Source organism: Balaenoptera acutorostrata, chromosome 15, assembly GCF_949987535.1.
Source record: "Balaenoptera acutorostrata chromosome 15, mBalAcu1.1, whole genome shotgun sequence".
Classification (NCBI taxonomy): Eukaryota; Metazoa; Chordata; class Mammalia; order Artiodactyla; family Balaenopteridae; genus Balaenoptera; species Balaenoptera acutorostrata.
In genome coordinates, this window is record NC_080078.1 from 29,039,207 (window position 1) to 29,061,505 (window position 22,299).

Genomic DNA, 22,299 nt, shown 5'->3' on the forward strand with positions numbered 1-22,299 from the left:
GGCGGAAATGTCAGCAAGGACAAGGGCAACATGGGAGAAACGACGGAGCAACCACATGAAAGGACACCCGGTCCCAAGCGGCTATGTGAGAAGAAATAAAATTCTATCCCGTTTAACCCAGTGCTACACCGGGTCCTTGTCACAGAGCGACCTCCTGCCCGATATGCTAGCACATGCATCTCCTGACGAAGTGACCGATGCGTTAGCTGAGTGACTGTCCAGTCCCATCCCTCAGCCCACGCGAGCCAGGAAGAGCAGGGGAAATTTACAGAGGCCAAGCCTCTCGGGTCCTGGGTGGAAGCATCTTGTATTAAGCTGTGGTCTCGCCTCAGTGCCTCTGCCGCCTGCCCCGTGTGATTTAGATGGAGATGCGCACTCTGTCCCCGTGGAGGGGCCGTCTCGGTGAAGGTGGATGATGGAGGCTCCCCTCCGGAAAGCAGTCACTCTATCTCCTCCCACACAGACCAAACAGCATTAAAGACGTACGGTCGGGGTCCCTCGGTCCCAACTTCTCAGCTCAGTCGCCTCAACTTAATATCCACACAAAGAGGGGACTTCCCTGATAGCACAGTGGTTAAGAATCCGCCTGCCAATGCAGGGGACACGGGTTCAAGCCCTGGTCCGGGAAGATCCCACATGCCGCAGAGCAACTAAGCCCGTGCGCCACAACTACTGAGCCTGCGCTCTAGAGCCCGCGAGCCACAATTACTGCAGCTTGCGTGCCTAGAGCCCGTGCTCCGCAACAAAGAGAAGCCACCGCAATGAGAAGCCCGTGCACCGCAACAAAGAGTAGCCCCCGCTCGCCACAACTAGAAAAAGCCCGCGCACAGCAACGAAGACCCAACTCAGCCAAAAAATAAATAAATAAGTAAATAAATTTATTAAAAAACAAACAAAAAATATCCACACAAAGAGAACTCTGCCAACTCGCCTCTGCAGACTGATCGCTCCACTTCAAGGAACGCGACAGGACCAGATGATGAATCTGTGGGGGAAGGGAGGGGAACAGGAATCCCCGGAAACACAGATGGCACTTGTCGCCATTTTTTGAGCTTTCTATTGCTAACTTATTACCTGAAAAAAGACATCTGCTGTGTTGAGTGATCAGTGCTACTCAGAAGAGGAAAAAAAAAAATCTAACAGACTCAAGGGTCAAACTTCATCAAAAATTTGTTGGTGGATTTTTTTCCAAAATACTCTTTTAAAATTGGATTCTTAGTAGAGTCTGGCTTCATACTTGGGTTAACTGTGGCTCTAACTGTGAAGACAATTGTTTGCTGTGTTTCTCACATTCTGAGGACGGAGGCTGACTTCCCAGAAACTCAGTGTAAGCCTCCATCTTCTCCCTGGGTTGAATGGCCAGGAACAGGCAAAAAGAAGCATTGATAAAATGCAAGCAGGTCCGAGTTTGGAGCCAACCAGACACGCCTGCAGGAGTCAGACCAACCCCACGTTCCCGGCAGACACTGGATGTGGCGCAAGCCTTTGGCATCCTTTCCAGGTCCTTCTCCTCGGCATAATCTGTCTTTGGGACCTATCTCTGCAAGGCAAAGAAGGTTCTATGATATACGGCAATAAAGCCAAGGGTCACCAACTATTTTTATCAATGATTTTCACAGAAAAGGTAACCAATTTCCACGGTGATCGGTATGTCATCTATTCCGTCTGCTACAAAGAACCTTCCCGAATACAGTGCATGAAAATGATGCCCAAACTCAAAGCTAACCCTGGAGTAATCCTGGATGAAGCCACGCGGCCAGGCAACTCAGGTGGCAAGAACTTTTCCAAAAGCGCTGACCTCAGAGACCTCTGGCAAGGGTGATGTTTGTGTCTGGTGTCCGTTGAGAAGATTCTCCTGGCACCTAAGTGCCCACAAGCATCAAAGGACACCTTGATTTTCAAACGAGGCGCCTAACTGTCAGATGGTCTGGGATCAAGGAGTAGCCACAGTTTCAAGGAAACAAATTCTGATCTGGGGTTGCCTCCTCTGGAGTGAGAGCCTTAGTCTCCAGGCACGGGTTTCCAGTTCCAGGAAACTGAAGTGAGGAGAAGTCATTTTTTTCAAGTATATTTCATCTCTTTACCAGTAAACGTTAGAAGGGCCCTAATCACACAGTTAGGTCTCTAGGAATGAATGAATAAATTAATGATTACAAGAACATCTTGGAGAGATGATAAATGGAAACAAGGATGCATTAAAAAGACATCAAGGGACAGCTGTGACGAACTAAAGCTGCCAATATAAAATGATTAAAAGTAATTAGGGGTCAACTGTTCATTAGAGGGAGGAACACAATGAGAGAGAAACTAAAGGTTCTGAAAGGCAAAATCAGGCAAAAAGCTACCTTAGGATGTCTCAATTTAGATGAGAAAAAAATAGCAGAGCCTTGAGCAAGGAGAACAAAAGAGGTTGCCTCCTTCAGCTCAGAAAGGGCTCAAATCAGGAAGCACGATTCCTCCCCATCCTAGCGGGAAGTTAAGTGATAAGCTAAAAACTGCTCACTCAAGAAATGGTGGTTCAGGAAGAGTGTTGAGCTGCAGAAGTAACAACTAAAAGATGAAGAGGTTCTCTTAATCCTGGGAGGAACAGGGCTAGGGTAGAGAAGAGGTGGGCCAGGTCCTTCAACCATGGTCTTGTATTGCATTGATTATCTGAATTTGGAAAAAGCCCCACAGGTCATCCTCTTACACAGAGAGTCCTAGACCCACCTCCAAGTGGCCAGCATCTGCTGCCTGGACCAGCTGCTCCCCCTGCCGTCTCCCTGGCCCTCCAGCCACTCCCCCCAGTCAACTCTCCACTCAGTGGACACAGGTCAGGTGGAGTCCCTCCTCTGCTCTGAAGTCAATACGTTCCCATCTCATTCAGAGTAAAACCTAAAGCCACCCCACCTGCCCTACCCTTACCTCCTACTGTCCAAGGCTTATTCTGCTTAAGCCACACCCAGCACCCTCCTACCCCAGGGCCTTTGCACTGGCTGTCCCCTCTGCTAGGAACACCCTTCCTCACTCCTCTGGGCCTCTACTTGGAAGTCACATTATCAGATGGGCCTTCACAGACAGCAGGACCCAGAAGCCCCTCTGGCCACCCTCCGTCTATGCTCTTGTTCAGCTTCATTTTGCTTCAGACAGACCCTCACTTGATACATGTTTGTGGTCTCCATGCTCCCCCACTGGAACATAAGCTCCATGTTTCCTGCTAGAACAGTGGTTTTCACCTGAGTGGGGGTTTGCCCCCCCAAGGTACATTTGGCAATGCTGGAGACAGTTTCAGGTGTCACCGCTTGGGGGGAGGAGGGTACTGGCATCAAGTGGGAAGAGACCAGGGATGCTGGTAAACATCCTACAGTGCACGACAGCCCCACGACAGAGAATAACCCAACCCAAAGGCAACAGTGCCAAGGCTGAGATTCCTGCCCTAGAGACCCACTTGGTGCCTGGCACACAGGAGGTCCTCAGTAAATATTTGCTGCACAGATGCCTGCGTGAACACTGACGAGCCGGAGCAGCAGGGCACCAGGTTTGGGAGCCTGGGCGATGAGGTCCCACATGCTCCCGTCAAGGACTCCCCACGTGATGCTGGGCAAGCCCCTTCATCACCGAGCCTCAGCTTCTACTCATCAGTAAGACGGGGATGACAACAGAGCCACCTTATGGAGCTGGGGTGCGGTTAGATGAGGGGATAAACATAACGGCCTCAGAACGGTGCCTGGCCCACAGCGCACATCAAGTACCTACTATCACTTATTATGAGTCCCTTACACCTGGCATTTACTGTTCGTAATGCCGCCCAGAGGAATGGGTGTCTGTCGGGGGGCCGCAGATCAAAGCCTGCATCTGAATCAGCCAGGTGCCAGGGTACTAAATCACAGAGAGGGGGTGGCCGGCCGGGGGCGGGCAGGCCAGCTTCCTGAGGACACAGGCACACCTGGGCACTCGGCTTTCTCCCCACTGAGGAGCCTCCCCTGAATCAAAAGTGCCCAGAAGGCTGGTGCAGCTTCTCCCGAAATCTGATGGAAGTCTGGACAAGAGGGCCATGGCCCAGGCCGGACCGGCTGCCTTCTCAAGCTGGCAGGATGTCCCCGCACTGGGAATCAAGGCCGGCAGAGTGCTGTGGAGGGAACCCCAGGGCCAGGGAAAGCCACCCTCAGATGGGTTGCATCTGTTCCCGCTCCCTGAGGCCTCCTTGTTCGCGCTAAGTTCTGAATTCTTAGCTAAATACAGTCAGAAAACTCAGCTGGGGAGTGTGGACGTGTGGGGAGGGGAAGAGGTCAAAACCTGCCCCGGCCGTGGCCTCCCCAAACACCTGCGCCCAGGAGGACCACGTCAGGCCCACCACATGCTGAGCCGCAGGCTGCCACCTAGTGCCCCGGCCACGCAGCACCAGCTCGCTGGCCCTTCCTCAGCTGAACCCTGCTCCCTCCTAGACACGCACCCCAGGCAGCAGCTGTGCTTCAGGGAGAGGACGAGACGTGGGTTTCAAGAAAGGTCAGGGAGAAGGGTGGCATGAGAACAGGGAGCCAAGCTCTCGACGACAAGGACTGAACGCGCAGCCGCCCACCTCGCAGATTCAGGCACCATGCTTTACGTGCTTTATTTTACCAAACGTTCCCAGCAAATCTGGGAGGGATGGGTTAGCGATCCCATTTTGCAGAAGAGAGAACAGAGCCTCAGGAAAGTCACTGACCCTCGATCACCTACCTAAAAAACAGCCTTGAAATCTCAATGTCTCTTCCCAAGCAAGGAGCTTGGAGGGGAACCGCCAAGTCCCTGACTTTCCATTTCCACATGGAACAACTGCCCACCCCCTTCCCCGCCCCATCTCTCTGCTCCTCACTCACTGCTCCCAGGAGGGAGGGTGACTGGTCCCGATCAGGAGCCTGGGAGGAGGAACTGGGCGGGCTCAGCTCAGCCCCCTGTGGGTTCTCTCCCTCTCAGGGCCCAGCTGCTGCCCACCCACCATGGTGCATGCTCAGGAGCTGCCCCTGGGGGGTTCCCACCTGGCTAGTGAACTCAGGGATGGCGTTTTTTGCATGCCTGCCTGCCCACAGGCTTAAAGCTCTGTGTCCCAGTCTGCTTAATTAATAACAAAGCTACCATTTTGATCTGCATCTTTCTGTCTGTCTAGAAAAGGCGACATCTAAGCTGAGTCTTACAGGATGAAGAAGCACCACACAAAAGGGGGAGTGGGAAGTGCGCCCCGGGCATACGGACCAGCACGGACAGTCAGGGGGCACATGAACCTGACAGCTGCAGAGACCTGGAGCAGCTTAGACCTGCTGAGACATTGTGGCTTCCCAGCAAGGGGCATGGGGATGGTCAAAGGCAAGTGCCAGCTCTGTCTGTCTGACCCCCTATTCGGTCTGGCAACTGTGCTCTTCCAGATGTTGAACCGCAAAGGTCAGAGCCCTGCAGGGGGAGCTGGGGTTGAGACGAGACAGGAAGGGAAACTTCACTGTGCCCACAGCAGTATCTGTTGAGGCTTTTCCCCCACGTAAATGTATTAATATGCAATACAAAAATGTTAATAGTAATTTTTAAAGTTAATATTTAAAATCCAGGGGAGGAGGGGGAGGCGGAGGAAGAGGAGTTGAAGGAGGGGGAGGGGGAAGAATTGGGCCGGAGGGACACACAAGCGCCCCCTTCCATTTGCTGAGATCAGGCCCCCTGAGCCGAGCTGCTGCTCTTCACAGGTGGCTGTTACTACCTCCTTTTAGAAGTAAGGAAAAGGGGGTCCAAGGAGGGTAAGGAATGAGCACAGCAGACAGCAGGGCCAGGGCTGTGGGAGCTGGGGTGTTCTCACTGCCCCCCATTTTCATAACACAGGCCGGTGTCACCAGTTCCACCGACGCCCAGCCAGGAGACCCCCACCCCCAAGTCAAGCCTCGTAACTGCCCCCCTCTCGCAACTCCACAAAGCGAGCTGCCCTGGTTCTTCTGGTGGCATGTCTCAAACAAAGCTGACACTTCAAACAAGTGTGACTGATAGCTCATCCGCTGAGCAAGAAGCCTGTTTTGGATCCGCTCTGAACTGCATCAAGCCGTTACATAAGCTGCTACCAGGCCCAGCTGAGAGAGACAGAGAATGGGAGAGCTCAAGGCCAAAGTCATCCTGGCTTAGGGGTCACGAGCACCCTCACTGCAACGTGTGCAAACACATTAGGAGTCTGAGTTGCTAAGGGGGTCAGCAGGAATGCAAGAGACCCCGACTGGGAGGATGAAATTCAAAAGGAAAAAATAAAAAATCACGTTTGGCTCAAAAAAGAACCAAGAGCACAGACACGATGCTGAGACCAGGGGAGCTCACAGCCGCCCCCTGCTTAACTGCGGTCGGGGGAGAGTTTCGCAAGGGCAGTGACACCCCCTAAAGCAGGCAGTCGCCCTGCAAGAGAAGCTCATGGAAACGCCCAGGGGAGCAGGCTGGGCAGGGGCTCCAGGCAAGGCTACACACGGCTTTCCCGGACAAGCCCCTTCACCCCTCTGTAACGTGGGTACCAGAGGCCCCTCCCCTGGGATCGCTGTGGAGGGCAAGTGATCATGGCAAGGGACCAAGCAGCAGCAGCCCCATCTCTTCTGGAGACGGGAAAAGCCCCTCCAGACCGGCTGGGCGTCCTGCAGAGTTGCTCTGCCGTGGGGCCTCTGAACAGGCTGCCCCTCCCGGGTGCACCCTCCCCTCCTTGTCAAGGCTCCCTTCACTGCCCCGCAGCCACCCGAGCCCTCTCCTCCTCCATCACCCTCTCCTCAGCCAGCCCCCATCCTTAGTCCCCTCACCCTCTTGACTCTCACCGGTTTCCCCCTTGCTGCTTGGGGAGTGAGGAAACAAAGGCTGTGTTGCTTACAATCGGCCCCGGCAGTAGGTTCGAGGCCTCTGGGGTTCCAGGTAAGGGGCTGAAGCTGTACTACTGATCTGAAACTCAGATTAGGATTTCCCACTTCTGCGGGACTCATTCAGGGTGAGGGTGGGGGAAGGTCACCGGGGAGGTCACGCAGTGCCCACAGGTAACATAGAATCCATCACCCCCAAGGGCCCCAACTGCCTTCCTTTTCCCCCATCCAATGGCTCTTGGTTTCTGTATTTTATGACCACTGTTATTTCCCCTAGATTTTAAACTCCTTGCGGGCAGGGTCTCCGCAGTAAGAGCTCCTATCAACTAGGTAGCGAGCGCACTGGCATAAGCGCGCTTTATCTGTATTAACTCGTCTGGTCCTCAGAACTCTGATGCTGACTCTCTTACAATCTGCATCTGAATGATGGTGAAACTCAGCCACAGAGCTTCTGAGTGCAGAGCTGGATCACCTTCACCTTGACTCCCCAGGGTGTGGCATGTGACAGAGGCTCAGTAAATGTTTGTGGGCTGAATAATAGATCAATAAAGAATTGAGACATGTCTAAATTCCAGCTGGAACGTTCCAATTACCAAGTCAGTCGCTGAAGATCTAGCAGGTAAAATTCAGTGGGACGTTTCCCCTTTCAAGGAACTTGCCCAACACGAGGCTTTGGGTTGGTTGCACCAACTAGCTTCCCTCCGTGTGGTTCAGGGCCAGAGGGCTCGAGCACAACCAACGTGACGGCTGCTGCCCCACCACCCCCTCCTAACCTGCATCGTGAAACCCTCAGCCAGGCAGGCGGCAGCTGGGGACCTCGCCGTCTCCCTGGGAACACTTACTACAGAGCTCTCCAAGCTGCCGAGTGTTTGGAACTGCGTTGCCAGGCGACAAGCTGGACCTCCTCACTAGTATTGAGAATCCCTTCCAACAACAGCCGGGAGAAGAACAAGGCCTACTGACGACTGAGGATGTTTTTCTTGCCCCCTCTGCCCTGGCTCAAGATCAAAAGTGGGGAGAAATCAAAAGGGAACAATCACGGGCTTCCCTGGTGGCGCAGTGGTTAAGAACCTGCCTGCCAATGCAGGGGACACGGGTTCAACCCCTGTTCCGGAAAGATCCCACATGCCGCAGAGCAACTGAGCCCGTGCTCCACAACTACTGAGCCTGCGCTCTAGACCCCGCGAGCCACAACTACTGAGCCCACGTGCCACAACTACTGAAGCCCGCGCACCTAGAGCCCCTGCTCTGCAACAAGAGAAGCCACCGCAGTGAGAAGCCCACGCACCCCAAGGAAGAGTAGCCCCTGCTCGCCACAACTAGAGAAAAGCCCACACGCAGCAATGAAGGCCCAACACAGCCAAAAATAAAATAAATAAAAAACAAACAAACAAACCAAAAACAAAAACAAAAGGGAACAATCAGGCTGATTATCTGGGCTTAACTCTCTCCACTACCTATCACTGCCCACCCCCCAAAACGGAAAAAGAAGGCAATATTAGGATTCAAGTGTTGAATAAATATCTCTGGATAATCAATTATATCTCATGAAAAACAATTACAAAGGAGAACTATCTTCTAATTAACTGTATATTCCATTTCAAAACAGGACCAGACACCTAAACCTCCCCTTCAGAAAGTCACTGGCAAGGTACAGCGATAGCTGTGCTAACGGCGAGTAGGATGGTCTGTGTGTGGGTGATGTTTTCACCTAGAAAAGACCATCGTTTCCCCCACCCCCTCACCGTTAAAACAGGGCACCAGCGCTGGACATCAAAAACTGAGCCAGCAACAACCCCCAGAAGGAAAGCGGGGAGGGGGAGGCAGAGAAAGGGTCAGGGCGCCCCCTGGTGGCTCCAGTGCTGCTCTTCCTGCAACCGGCAGAGATGCATGCTGAGCCACTTTCTTGCAACTTCCAGCTCCCAGGTCATCATATTGATATATTCAAAGAAATTAATTTGAGAGTAGAAACTCATTTTCTAAAGAGGAAGTGAAGGAATGTAAGGCTGACAGGAATGCCAATAAATATCAACTGAAGGAATTTTCAATAAGTTCCAATAAAATAGCACCAATGAGCTGCACGAGCTGAGTGTGACTGCAGCTATCAGGCTGGGATCATTTATTCTGGTACCTTCTACAGGTGTTTATCCTCATGCACCCTTCAGCCCCCCTAAGTCACCTTCAGTGCAGGGGTGATGGAACTAAACAGCGCCCAAGTACACACAGAACAAACGCTTTCTGGGATCTGTCCTTTCATTCAGGTTCATTTTTATCCTGTTTCATTCCCTGAACCATGCAGGAGGCAGGTGGTTTAAAAAAAAAAAATGTATAAAATAAACTATGATTCCTGGAAAATAGCCCCACTGCCTATTCAGGGTTTCTCATCCTTGGCACTGACATTTGGGGCTGGATAATTTTCCAGTGTGGGGCCTGTCCCGTGTGCTGTAGGATGTATGGCAGCATCCCTGGGATCACCCACTAGATGCCGTAGCATCTCTACCCCAGTTGTGACAACCAAAAACGTGCCCAGACACTGCCAAATGCCCCCTGGGGGTTGAACTCGCCCCTGGCTGAGAATCACTGTCCTATCTGATCACATTTCCATTCCCGAGACCACCGGCCTCACAGAAAGAGTGTACAGCTTCATCTTCTCTAGAGGAGAGGGAAGTTAAGGAGGAGGTGCCACGGGAAGGCACCTTGAGGGGCCTCTGCAGGAGGGATGGTGTTACTAAAACAGGAAATCAGGTCTATCCACCTGCAGTTCAACAAGAAGGCCCAGATACTGTTTTCAGGATGACTAGCCAGCAATGTACCCTTTGAGGACATTAACAATGAAATACCACCTACTGGTCAGTGAGCATTTACTATGCCAGGCACCCTTCATATTCATCATGTTCTTTTCCATTTTTTCTATCGAGGTATAATTTATATAAACTATCTTGAGCATTTTTCATGTATTCATTCATTTAATCCTCACGACCCTGTCAGATGTGTACTATTAGCGGACTCATTTTACGTAGAGGAGAACACTGAGGCATGGACAGGTTAAATAACTTCCCACTGCTAATCTGTGGACGGAGGTGGCTAAAAACACAGCTAGTCTAGCTGGAAGGATCGTCAGAGAGCAGAATGGCAACAGCGAGAATAATGATATCGCAATTATTAGGGCTGCGGCAGACACTAGGTGCAATCATCACAAAGTGTTTCTTTTTTTTTTTTTTTCTAAAGTCTGCAATCCTTTGAAGGAGAGTGATGAAAGCAAAGGACCTTCTCCCCAGGAAAATCCACATATGAGCACAGACACACAAACATAATTTGCACACAACTGCAAGAGGCTTCTGAAGTCTCCCAAACTATCTATGGGCCTCCCGGGAAGCACCCAGACAATATATTCTAGGCTCTGTGCTAGACACAACATAGACTTCAGAAGAATCCTGCAAGCAGGTAATATGACCTCCATTTCATGGATTGGGAAACTGAGTTCAGAGAAGTTAAGGCCTTTGCCCAAGGTCACACAGCTCTTGAACAGCAGCACTGTGGTCTGCCTGACTCCAGCATTCCTTCCTCCCCAAAAGGCTGCCTTCACAACTCAATTCGTCCACGACCCCACACCAGGGCACTACAAAAATGAAGGATGCGCAAAGGACAGAAAGGATTTACACATCTGATCTAGCAGCACTGATGACAGAAATTTGGCAGTGACGATATAAGGGCTGCTGGCCTCGCAGAATGAAAACCTGAAGGTGACATTTGCCTTTCGCAAAGAAGACTATTCTCCTTTACACGTTCTGGAAGACAACGTCGTTTCAAAGCAGTCCCCAGGAGCCTGGACCCTCACACAGATACCATCCTGTCTCTCCAACCCGTCATGCTTCCTATATCGAACAACACCTGGCCCATAGTAGAAAAAGTTACAAGCCAAATGTCAGAGCCAGTATGTTTATGGATACCCACTCCCCCTGCCGAAGGTCACTCAAAGTCAAGGCAACAGTCAACACATTTGCAAAGGAGACAGTCAGCAAGGAGAAAATGAAGACGCCTGCCTTGCTATTGGGACAGCCAACAAGACCAGGCATGATGCTAGAAACATCCAGACTTCGACAACCGGGTTCTGGAATGGTTGCAGAAGGAGGATGTGAGTATCATGACTCTTTTCTCAGAACAGACGGCTAGAAGCGCAAGGAATCCTGGAGGGCGGCCTCCTCCACTTTACAGTTGGGGAAACTGAGGCCCAGAGAGGTGCAGGGACCCACTACTGTAAGGGCCGGAATCAGAACTAAGTGCTCCCGATACCCAGGCTGGTGCTCCTTCCACCCCAGCTGCCCCTTCCCTGACGCAACAGGGGAAAAGGGGGAACGTTCACTCACTCCTTCACTCCGCGGGCAGCTCACAGTTCTAGGTTTTTACCGCGGACCAAGCTAGAGATGCAAAGGTGATGAAAACAGACGTGGGCCCACCCTCGGGGAACTCACTTTCAATTCATTCCTACCGAAAGCCTTTGTAAATTTTTCCTGTGTGTTAGAACTAGAATAAACATTCATTCCTGCCTTCCTCGCGCCTTCAACTAAAGTGTCTTGAGCAGCAAGTCCATGGCAGGCAGGGTTTCAGGCACCGGGGCCTCGCAGTGAACAAGCTGGCCAGGCGCCTGCCCTGGAGGAGCTCACCTTCCAGGGGTGGGAAAAGAAACAAACAGTACACTCAGGCCACAGGGGCTTCGGAAGCCTGGCGCCCTCAGACACAAAGTGGGTGATAAGGCGTGGGTGATGGAAGCAGACGGGCAGTCAGGGAAGGGAAGCCTCTCCAACAGCGTCATTTCGACAGACCTGAATGCTTCCCTCCGAGGGCAGAGAATTCCAGAAGCTGAGGGTGTCCAGGAACAGCAGGGGGGTGGGGGGTGAACCCCAGCTCCCCTACATGCTCACAGTGGGACCTTCACTGCAGCCTCTCTCGGCCTCTGCTTCTCCAACTATAAAATGAAGCCAACACTCCCACTTTGCAGGGATGGTGTGAAAACTGAGTGATAGTAGAGGTACAGCCTGATTCACAGTAGGAAAATAAATGAGGAGCTATCCATATTATTAACCTTTTCCAGGCACTCCTTGAAGGAAGATCTGGAGTTGCCCCAGAAATAGGTATGAACTTGCAGGTGGATCTGATATCTGAAGCCTGCCAGATGTCATCGGAAAGAACCAGCATGGAAACGTGAGACTCCAGAATCCTAGGGGTTTGGCTCTGACTAGGGTTTACAGCGTGGACCCTTGGGGCTACTGAACAGGTTCAGAACTGATCTCCAAAGGGGGCCTCCAAAAAAGATTTCAGGAAGAGCTGGCCTCGCTGGAGTGATGCCACCAGCTGACACCCACACATGGTGAGATGACGCTGGACACGGCGCTGATTCTCTCACTGACCTGGGTCCTTGGCCTCCCCAGGCAATGACCTGGCTCTGAAGAACGAGAATGGCAATGCTCACCACCTGCGGAAGCTTCTCAATACAAGACCAACCGTACAACCCCTGGTTTGGGGCTCAGGTTTTGTGCCTTCCGGCATTAGTGCATTTAACCCTCCAGACGGCCCTGAAAAGCCAGCGTTAAGTGTCTTCATTTTACAAATGAGGAAACAGGACCCAGAGGATCTGGGAATAAAGAAAGAGCAACCTAGCTGGGAAGTACTGCAGCTGGGGCTTGACCCCAGGATGGTAGCTCCAGATGACGCCCCCCAAACCTCCCCCACTCTGCTCCCCTGCAGCCCTTAGCACGTCTCTCTGAATTAAGGGTGTCAGCACACCATACCTGGGGCACCCACTAGGGACTGTCAGCAGCTTGAGAGAGTTAGGACACCCAAGTCAACCCAGGAGTCCCCACCCTGTGAGGCACAAGGGGGGCCCTGCAACAACCACTCAGGCGAGGAAGGGCCATCAGAAAGGGGGAAGGAAGGCACACAAGCGAACAGCCTGCCCTTTGCAAGACCAAGTGGGGAAAGTCACGTCACTCCGGCCTCAGGCCCTCTGCCGGCTGCCGGCTGCACTTGGGATAAAATCCAGCATCCTCCTGCTCGGCTCTCCCCCTCACCTCTGCCCAGAAGCCACCAAACCCGGCCTAGCCCCCTCGTCCCGCAGCCTCAGTCCCACTGTCTACCAAGAGAGAGCTTCCCTGGTAACCCACCTTAAAACAGCCCCCCACATGTGTCTGTCCTCCCACTGGTGTGGCGAGTCCCCAGGGCAGGACTCTGGCCTCTTGCTCAGCAATTCACTGGCCAGGAGCAGCACAGTGTCTGTCATCTGGTCAGCACGGGCACAAAGAGTTTTGGAATGGATGAAAAAAAATCTAACAAACAGAGAAAGAAAGAAAGAGACAGAAGGAAGGAAAGAAAGGGAAAGAAAGAAAGAAAGAGGAAAAAAAGGATAAAAAGAAAGAAAGTGCACTTTTTTCTTCATCAGGACAAGCACTCCCCAAAAATTTGCTAAGAGGGCAGATCATATGTTAAGTGTTCTTAATCGTTCAATCAATGATCAATAGAGTGGGAGGAAACTTTGGGAGGTGATGGATATGTTTATGGCATAGATTGTGGTGGTACCATTTAATGAGTATTAATCATTATCATAATTATTACTGACCACCAAGAGCCCCTCCTATGCCGTCCCCATGAACCACATTTGCCTATGAGTCCTCAGTATTAGCTATCCTGCTTGTTATCACACAGACTAAAGCACTCCCGGCCAAAAGCAGAGACACCTGTTATTCCAAAAGACTCACGGCTCTGGGTCTGGGTCAGTCTCCATCACGACAGCTCACATAGCTTCTCTCTTGCCCATGACCCCCATCTGCACCCTCTTGGACCCCAGATTAGGACTCTAGGACTATTTAATCCAAAACTCTGTTGAAACATTGTTGCCACAATTTGAGTTTAAAAGAATGCCAAAAGTTAAGTGGAACTGCAAAATAGAAAATGGAATTTTATTCATGATAAAATTTGGTGTCTGGAGTAAGTCAGCTTAAACAGCAAATGATGACAAGGTGGAAAGCTATTTTGTGCCAATTCCAAGATGGTATGAGAAGGCCTGCTGGGTATTTTTAAAGGCATTAGAGGTTAACAACACGGATCTCTTGTGTCTCATTTCACTTCAAAAGTACACAACTTTCTTTTGCTTCCATTTCAGTATATCAGGCAAACTGCTTTTCTATGTACCCATTAAAAATAAGGTCATATTTTGCTCCCATAAAAGAGAGACAAAGATTTTTGAGATAAAGGTGGAGAAAAAAGAAAGGGAAAGGGAGTTAAAAGGATTTGAATAATAATCATCACCATTTATTATTTCAGGTAGATGTGCAAATGATAACCTCTGGTGAAATTCCCTAAACCATCTACAATGAAAAGCACACCAAGAGTTGCAAAGGTCATGTGTTCTGAGGAGGAAAAGGTGGCGATGGGAAAGAGAGACTACAGGGCTAGTTCCTGGACCATCCACTAGGTGGCACAGTAACCTGGACAACTTGGCCGTCACCTGGGGCATCTGGGGTGTTGGTGGAAAGGGGTGAACTAGAAAGCGGAGAAGCAGCAACCTGCAAAGAGTGGCTTGTATGGACGGGACGTCAGCAGTCCCAGCGTCACGGCCCCACTAACCCTGTGTCTCAGTCCATTCGGGCCGCAATAACAAAACACAGCCGACAGGGCGGCTTATAAACAACAGAAATGCGTTCTCACAGTTCTGGAGGCCGGAAGACCGAGGTCAGAGCACCAGCGTGGTCAGGTGAGGGCTGCAGACTCCTCGCTGTGTCCTCACACGGCAGAGGGGACAAGGGAGCTCTCTGGCACCTCTTTTGGGAGGGTTCTGCCCTCGGGACCTAATCACACCTCAAAGGCCCCCATCTCTTAATATCATCACATTGGACATTAGGATGTCAAACTATAAACTTGGGGAGGGGACACATTCAGACTCTAGTACTCAGAGTGAAAAGTGCCCCTGAAAATAAACAAGTTTGGTAAGCTCATCCTAAAAACCTAGTGTCCTCACCCAGGAATCCCTTGCTCTATTAAAAAAATAATGATGAAAATAATTTAAGGCTCTCAGACCTGGAGGCCCACCCATTACTGGCTGCACTGCATGCCCTGGCTGGGTGATGGAAGAACACTCTTTAGGTCATCTGGACTTGGGAGTCAGGAAACCTGGGTGCCTCACCAGCTTCATCACTTACTCGTCCTAGCAACCACACCCTGCACACAGTAGATGCTCAATAAATTGAATGATATCCTAGCTGTAACGCCTCGGACAAGTTATTTAACCTCACTCAGCCTGTTTTCTTAAACAAAAAGAGTGGTGTTATCTGCAGGAGGCTGCTGGGGGATTAAATGAGAAAACAGCATTTTAAACGCTTAGGCACAATGCTTGGCACGCTGTAAGATCTACTAAAGCATGTTATTATTTTACTAGGTCACATTCTTACACAATATGACTGTTGGCCCCTCCTTCTGACCTCCTCCCTGAGCCACCAGCTCCAAGATCAGCCAGGATCGACTGTTGGAGTCACATTCCCCCCTTTTCTCCTTTGCCCTCCCAAGTCAGGCAGAACACCCAATGGGGGACCACGCCCCAAGCCAACAACTCACACCGGGGATACAAAATGTTAAACAAAAGCGGGAAGAGGGGCTGCCCTGGAGGGAATGCAAAGCCACGCAACCACAAAGGATAATTTTCCAGGCCCGAAGTAGAAAAAATGCATTAACATGTTAGCACCTAGTGTTGGTGGAGGGTAAAGAAATGCAGCTGTCATATTCCTGGCAACACACTAACTCAGAACACAAGAAGCTATTGAGAACTAGCCCATGAATATGGCCCAACCTTGGCCTCCTATCTCACAAATTTACCACAAAGGAATGCTTAAGCAGAAAAAAATAATAGCCAATATTCTTAGAGTGCACTTACTAACAGCACTCTTCAATTCTTCCTTACAATGAATGAAGAAACTCACTGGGGAGAAAAAAACCCTGGCTGGTGATCCTCCCAAAAAATAACCTAGCAAATTGTAATAAATCAAGTGATGGAATATTATGCAGCCATCTGTGAACAGAGAATGTTGCCCGCCACTCCAGTTCTACAAGGATCAAGCCATTGGCAACTGCAGCTGACCCTGCAGTGGAATGCTACCCCGAGGACAATCCAGGATGGAGAAAAACAGGAAGAATTCTGTGCTTTGGATACTGGCCCTAGATAAGATGCATATCTAAGGGATCATTTCAACGAGCCCAGACGCTTGCATCTTCCCATGTGTAGAAAAGCACTAGAATCATTAACTTGAGATGTCTGGTTTTTGTGATTAGCAGTAGCCTCCTGATGTTCAACTACATGGTTTTTTTCCAGCAAAAAACTCCTATATATCCTAACTCCTCCCTTACCCCTTCTGAGCAGTTTCTCAGAGCGACCTGAGAGGCTGTGTCCTGGGCTATAGTCCTCAGTAAGATACCCAAATAAAACAACTCACAACTTTTAGGTTGTGCATTTTTCTTCAGTCAACACATTCAACAGGACAATGGGGAGATGAGGGAAAAAAGGGCAACTGTGATATATATTAAGAGCTGAATACAAAATAAGCACATCGACAATAGCTAACATTCATGACTCTTAACTCCGTGATCTAAATACTTCTCTAAGCACATCACGGTTAATCTTCACAACGACCATATGAGACAAGTATTCATCGAATCCTTATGTTTAGACAAGGAAACAAGAGCCTGGGAGGTTTAAGAACTTGAACCTGGGCAACCTGGTTTCAGAGCATGTCCTCCTAAAGCAACAGGCACGCTGCAATTCCAACCAGCTACAACTCTGCACGCCCCAAATCCAGGAGCGCAAATTCACCTGCAGGAATGGAAAGGACCTCTGAGGCAGAATTATGGGTATTTGGGTTTGCTCGTAACTGTCTTTACTACTCCCCTCAATAATTAATTTTTCGTAACAGGCTTTTGTGTTTTTTTAAGTACCAAAGGGCCTGAAGAGAGAGCAGTAATGGGGGTGTGATCACACATCTTCTCTTGGGCACTAAATAACAATAATATATGCCCCAAAAGCCTGGGACAAAACCCTTTGCCATTTCAGAGACATCCAAGGCGGGGAGGCTGCTTGGCAGAGGACTTGTCAATCACCCGCAGCGCCAAGGGTTAAGTACACAAGCTCCAGCTCGATGACAGGGCCGAGGCAGCCACCTGGCCCAGCTGGGAGCCACTCGGTGGGACGCGAGGGAAACACTCTCCGCTCCAGGGAACACAGTTGGGGTTCCTCTGCCAGGCTCTTCTGGGGTTTGTGAGAGTCGGGCATCTCCTCTGGAGTGCAATCCTAGGTGCTTCACATGCTGGGATGCAATTCTCATCCTGAACTTGGAGAGCTCTTGGGACACCACTCCTGGGACACCCGCTGTTATGGACTGAATTGCATCCCTCCCAAATTCATACGTTTTGACTGTATTTGGAGGTAGGACCTTTAAAGAGGTAATTAAAGCATCCTTATAAGAGGAAGAGACACCAGGGATGTGTGCTCACAGACAGAAGGTCATCAAGCCAGAGAGAGAGGCCTCGCCAGAAACCATGACTGCCGGCGCCTTGATCTTGGGGGACTTCCAGCCTCCGGAACTATGAGAAATAAATTTCTGTTGGCTAAGCCACCAGTCTGTGGTATTTTGTTACAACAACCCTAGCAAAGTAACACACCCTGAATACCCAGACAGACTCGCTCTTCTTATTTTTTTGCGATGACACAGGAGGCAGGGGCAGGATGGGGAGGGTACAAGTCAAAACCACCCACCGCTCAAAATTTCTCAGGATTCTGATCTCTCGTCTGGAACACCCACAGGACAGACAACAGTGCTGTCCCCTGAAGGTTCCCTGAAATTTACAGCCACCGCAGAAAACAGAACCCCCTCCCACCATACACACCCTTATCCCCCACAAACCACACTGCTACAGGGTGTCGAGGGTCAAAATGTGGATGTAGTGACATTTTTCTTCAGAGATGCAGGTTGTGAAGTCTGGGTATGCCTCTATTTGCCAAAGATACCAAATAAGAACACCGGATTTACATTTTTAGAAAAGTGTACGACTAAAAACAAGAAAAACAGTCTAAATCCCTGCCATCAACATCACTCGAGTGCGCTCAGAGGCATGTCCTTAGTGAAAACACACAAGCAGGGCCAGCACCCTCCTCAAGGTCAGAAGATGGCTGAGGGAGACCTACAGACCACGATCTCTGTCGACCCCAAGAGCAGCTGACAAAGAGAACCGTGTCTGAGATGGCGGGACCTCATGCCGGGGTGCAGGAGACCTATGCGGAAGCACAGTGCTAGGTACCACGGGGTCGGGGGAAGTGGCGGTGTGGAGACGCCTGTATCCCTACAAATGGTGCCTAGGATGAGGCGCCTACGAAGCCTGGCCTCCACATCCTCAATTTCGGGGTCTTTAGAGTAGATGCACTTCAGGGCCAGGGTAAAGTCTCACCCCTCTAGGTCAAGGTGTGACCCACGTAAAGAGGCAGCACTGCAGGTGCCAGAAAGACAAGGCATCAAATAACAGTGAACCATAGAGAGAATTCCCTTTCCCTTTTCCACTCCTTCCGATGATGTCAGGAAAAACACCTGAGTGGATTAGCACTGAGATAGCTTCTCATGCTCGGACAGGCAACAACATCCAGGCCGACTTACTAACACTGGTTCCTTTTCTTGTCTTTATTTTCACGGTTACCTGCTATTTAAGTCAACTAAGAGTGGCTCTCCGTTTACAGTAAGCACATAAAATTCCATTTTTAAATAAAGGCATTCAGGTTTTTTAGGGGCACCCATTTTTTTAAAATGTCAGGGTAGGTAATAGTACAGAGGTAAATAAATAACTGAAATTTGAAAACCAGTGACCTTAGTGCTCTTCTGGCCCGTGTGTCCCACACACTGGCAGATATAGAAATACCTGCTCAGCTGAACCCAAGCCTGAGAGGTGCTAGCGTAAACCACATGCCTTGGTTACGCACAGTGACACCACCCAATCCCCACACCCCAACCTCACAGCGCCTACTCATTTCCTTCCTCATCCTTGAATCAGAATGCTGGTTGCCCCCCGAACCCCTCCTCCTTCCTTAGCCATGGGTGGTTTTTTTTTGGCGGGGGGTGGGCAGGTGGACGGATAGGACACACTGCCTCCTTAGCAGCCAGGGGAGGCCTCGGGATGGATGCTGGCCACACAAGTGGGAACCTGTGTGCACCTTCTAGGAAGGGCCCTTACAGCTTGGGGGAGTGGAGAAGTTTACCTTTTTTGTGTCACAGACCCATTCCGCAGTCTGGTGATGAAGCCCATGGGCCTTTTCTCAGAAAAATGTTTTAAAATACATAAAATAAAACACCCAAGATTACAAAGGAAACTGATCAAATTGAAATAGAATTATTAAAATGTAAAAAGGAAAAGTGACACACTAATATACAGGATTTTTTATCACATTAAAAAACTACTGTATTTTCAAGCAGAAATGACATTGTGAGATTTTTCCATATCACTGTTGTTACAGGTGACTGTGACTTCTATCAGTGACAAAGTCACCCATTTTGCTAAGGCTACTATGGTTCCTATGGTTTGCTGCTACTTTCATAATTAAAGAAAATGCAACCTAACTGTCCATCGACAGATAAGTGGATAAAGAAGATGTGGTATACACACACACACACACACACACACACACATATACAATGGACTATTACTCAGCCATAAAAAAGAATGAACTTTTGCCATTTGCAGCAACACAGAGGGACCTGGAGGGTACTATGCTTAGTGAAATAAGTCAGACAGAAAAAGACAAATACTGTATGATATCACTTATATGTGGAATCTTAAAAATAAAACAAACAAATGAATATAACAAAACAGAAACAGACACAGAGAACAAACTAGTGGTTACCAGTGGGGAGAGGAAAGGGGGCAAGATGGGGGGAGGGGTAAGCGGTACAAACTACTATGGATAAAATAAACTACAAGGACATATTGTACAGCACAGAGACTATAGCCAATGTATTACAATAACTGTATATGAAGTATAATCTATAAAAATTTTTAATCACTATGTTGTACACCTGAAACTAATAACATTGTAAACAACTACACTTCAATTGAAAAATCAAGTAAAACAATAAAAAATAAAGGAAATACTAAATTTCAGTCAGAGGTTAGAGAAAAAAGTTGTAACTTCTTCCCCTGTGCAAGTTCAGACCCCTGAATCCTACCTGTGGAAATGGAAGAAGTCTCTCCTTTGCCCCCTCCTCCTTCCTGGTACCTGGGATGAGAATGGGATGGCTGGAGCTAAAACAGCCATTTTGGACTATGAGGCAAGATAGAAGGAGCCCTGGACTCCGATGACCATGGAGCCACATACCGGCCCAGCCTGCCTACCTCTGGACAGAGAGATGAATTCCTATCACATTAAGCCACAGTTTGCTGGTTTATTCTTTATTACATAAAGCGACTCAGACCTAACCGTAATTGCTGTTTCGCTAATACTTTTACTGAGTGGTGAGGTTGCAAACAGTTTGAACCTGATCATCAGCAACCTTCATTCATCTTCGAGAGACACTCTCTCCCTTACCTACAAAAGTGATTCCTCCAGAGCTTCAAAGGAAACCCAACTAGAAAGTTCCTCTGTAGCTGACGGCCTTGCAGGAGACAAACCCGGAAACCTTGAACGACAGAAGTTTCCCTCTGGGCTTCCCTGGTGGCGCAGCGGTTGAGAATCTGCCTGCCAATGCAGGGGTGACGGGTTCGAGCCCTGGTCTGGGAGGATCCCACATGCCGCGGAGCAACTGGGCCCGTGAGCCACAACTACTGAGCCTGTGCGTCTGGAGCCTGTGCTCCGCAACAAGAGAGGCCGCGACAGTGACAGGCCCGCGCACCACGATGAAGAGTGGCCCTCGCTTGCCGCAACTAGAGAAAGCCCTCGCACAGAAACAAGACCCAACACAGCCAAAAATAAATAAATAAATTAATTAATTAATTTAAAAAAAAAAAAAGAAGAAGAAGTTTCCCTCTGCCTCAATCCTGCTCCACCTCTGAAGCACATCCTTTAGAGTGTTCACACACCCAAGTATCAAGTTTTACACCTCAGGGAGCTTACGACCATGCACCACACTCCAAGTCCACGACCAGGCACACACACACCTGACTTCATCCCACACTCTGTAAAGTCCACGGTCACACAGGAGCAAGCGCAAAGGCACTGCCTCGATGTGCAGGCCCAAGAGTCATCCTGGCATCGGCAGAAGCTGCTCAGAAAGTACTTACTAATTGTCATGGACTCGGGCACCGAGGCAGAAGGTAACAGGCTGCTCAGAGGACTTCCTTGGCCTGGAGGACTGGCTTCCACACTGGGAAAGGCAGGCAGAGGGAAGTTACAGTCGGCCACTTAAAACACACCTCCTCACCATTCAAAAACCAGCAGGCTTTTCGCTTATTCAGGTTTAGGAACTAGAAGGAAGGGAAGGATGCCCTTTGAAACTATAGTCGGTCCTCATTTGTGGATTCCGTAGCTGCAAAGTCGCCTACTCCCTGCAGTTTACTTGTAACCCCAAAACTCCCAGCTCTCCGGTATGACGTGGTCACCCGTGAACACGCACAGAGTGGCCAAAAGGCTGTCATGGACGTGCATGCTCCCAGCTCCTGCCAAACAAGGCAAGCTCTGCCTTCTTTCAACTAACATTCTGTCCTTCTGGCGAGCTATTTAGCACCACATTGTTCACATTCTTGTGCTTTTTGTTGCTGATTTTGCATCTAAAATGGCCTCAAGCTAGTGCTGAAGTGCTGTCTGGTGTTCCTGAATGCAAGACTGTGAAGTGCCTGACGGAGAAAATACACGTGTGAGGTGGCCCTTGTTCAGGCCTAATGATAGGGCTATTGGCCTCAAGTCCACCGTCAGTGAATCAACAACATATGTTAAATACGGTGTCTTTAAACAGGAACTGGCATAAAACATAGGTATGTACTGATCTGTTGACAAAAATGTTCTGACCAGACACTCCCAGGAACCTAGGAGCAATGGTTCCATCTTAACAGAACATGACCACCACAAATGACGAGAGTTGACTGTGTAGTTACAAAGAATTTGCAACGTGGAAAAACAGCACTTCGCATCTTTCATGAAAATGGCAAGACCATAATCCGGTTACCACACCCACACCCCAGGAGGAAAAGGACCAAAACATCATGGATGAAATGGAGTTGGGGGTAAGAGTGATGTAGTTTCATGTACTGCTGCATTTTCCAAATTTTCTAAAATAAACAGCAGAAAGGTCTCAGCGTCCTGGATGGATCTGGTGACACCAACCCTTCCTGGCATCGTACTAATCGGCACGAGCCTCCTACAGGCAGTGCCATTCTCAGAGAGCAGGGCGAGACCGTAACACCAAGCATGGGTGGAGGTAAACAATGACCCCACTCTGGAGCCAAGGTTGAAAATGCAGATGCTACA

General features: G+C 49.7%; 1 protein-coding gene across 10 annotated transcripts in view; it reads right to left on the bottom strand.

The window, feature by feature from the left end:
• The window catches only part of SNX29 (sorting nexin 29), a 559,610-nt gene that overhangs the window by 453,722 nt on the left and 83,589 nt on the right, over positions 1-22,299 (bottom strand). For all 10 annotated transcript variants that reach the window (XR_003623948.2, XR_003623947.2, XR_009005356.1 and 7 more), the window contains one exon: positions 21,117-21,199. Coding sequence is in view for 7 of the 10 variants with exons in the window: in XM_057528881.1 (XP_057384864.1) it covers positions 21,117-21,199 (83 nt within the window). In the remaining 3 variants the exon portion in view is untranslated. The remainder of the gene's footprint in view (positions 1-21,116; positions 21,200-22,299) is intronic.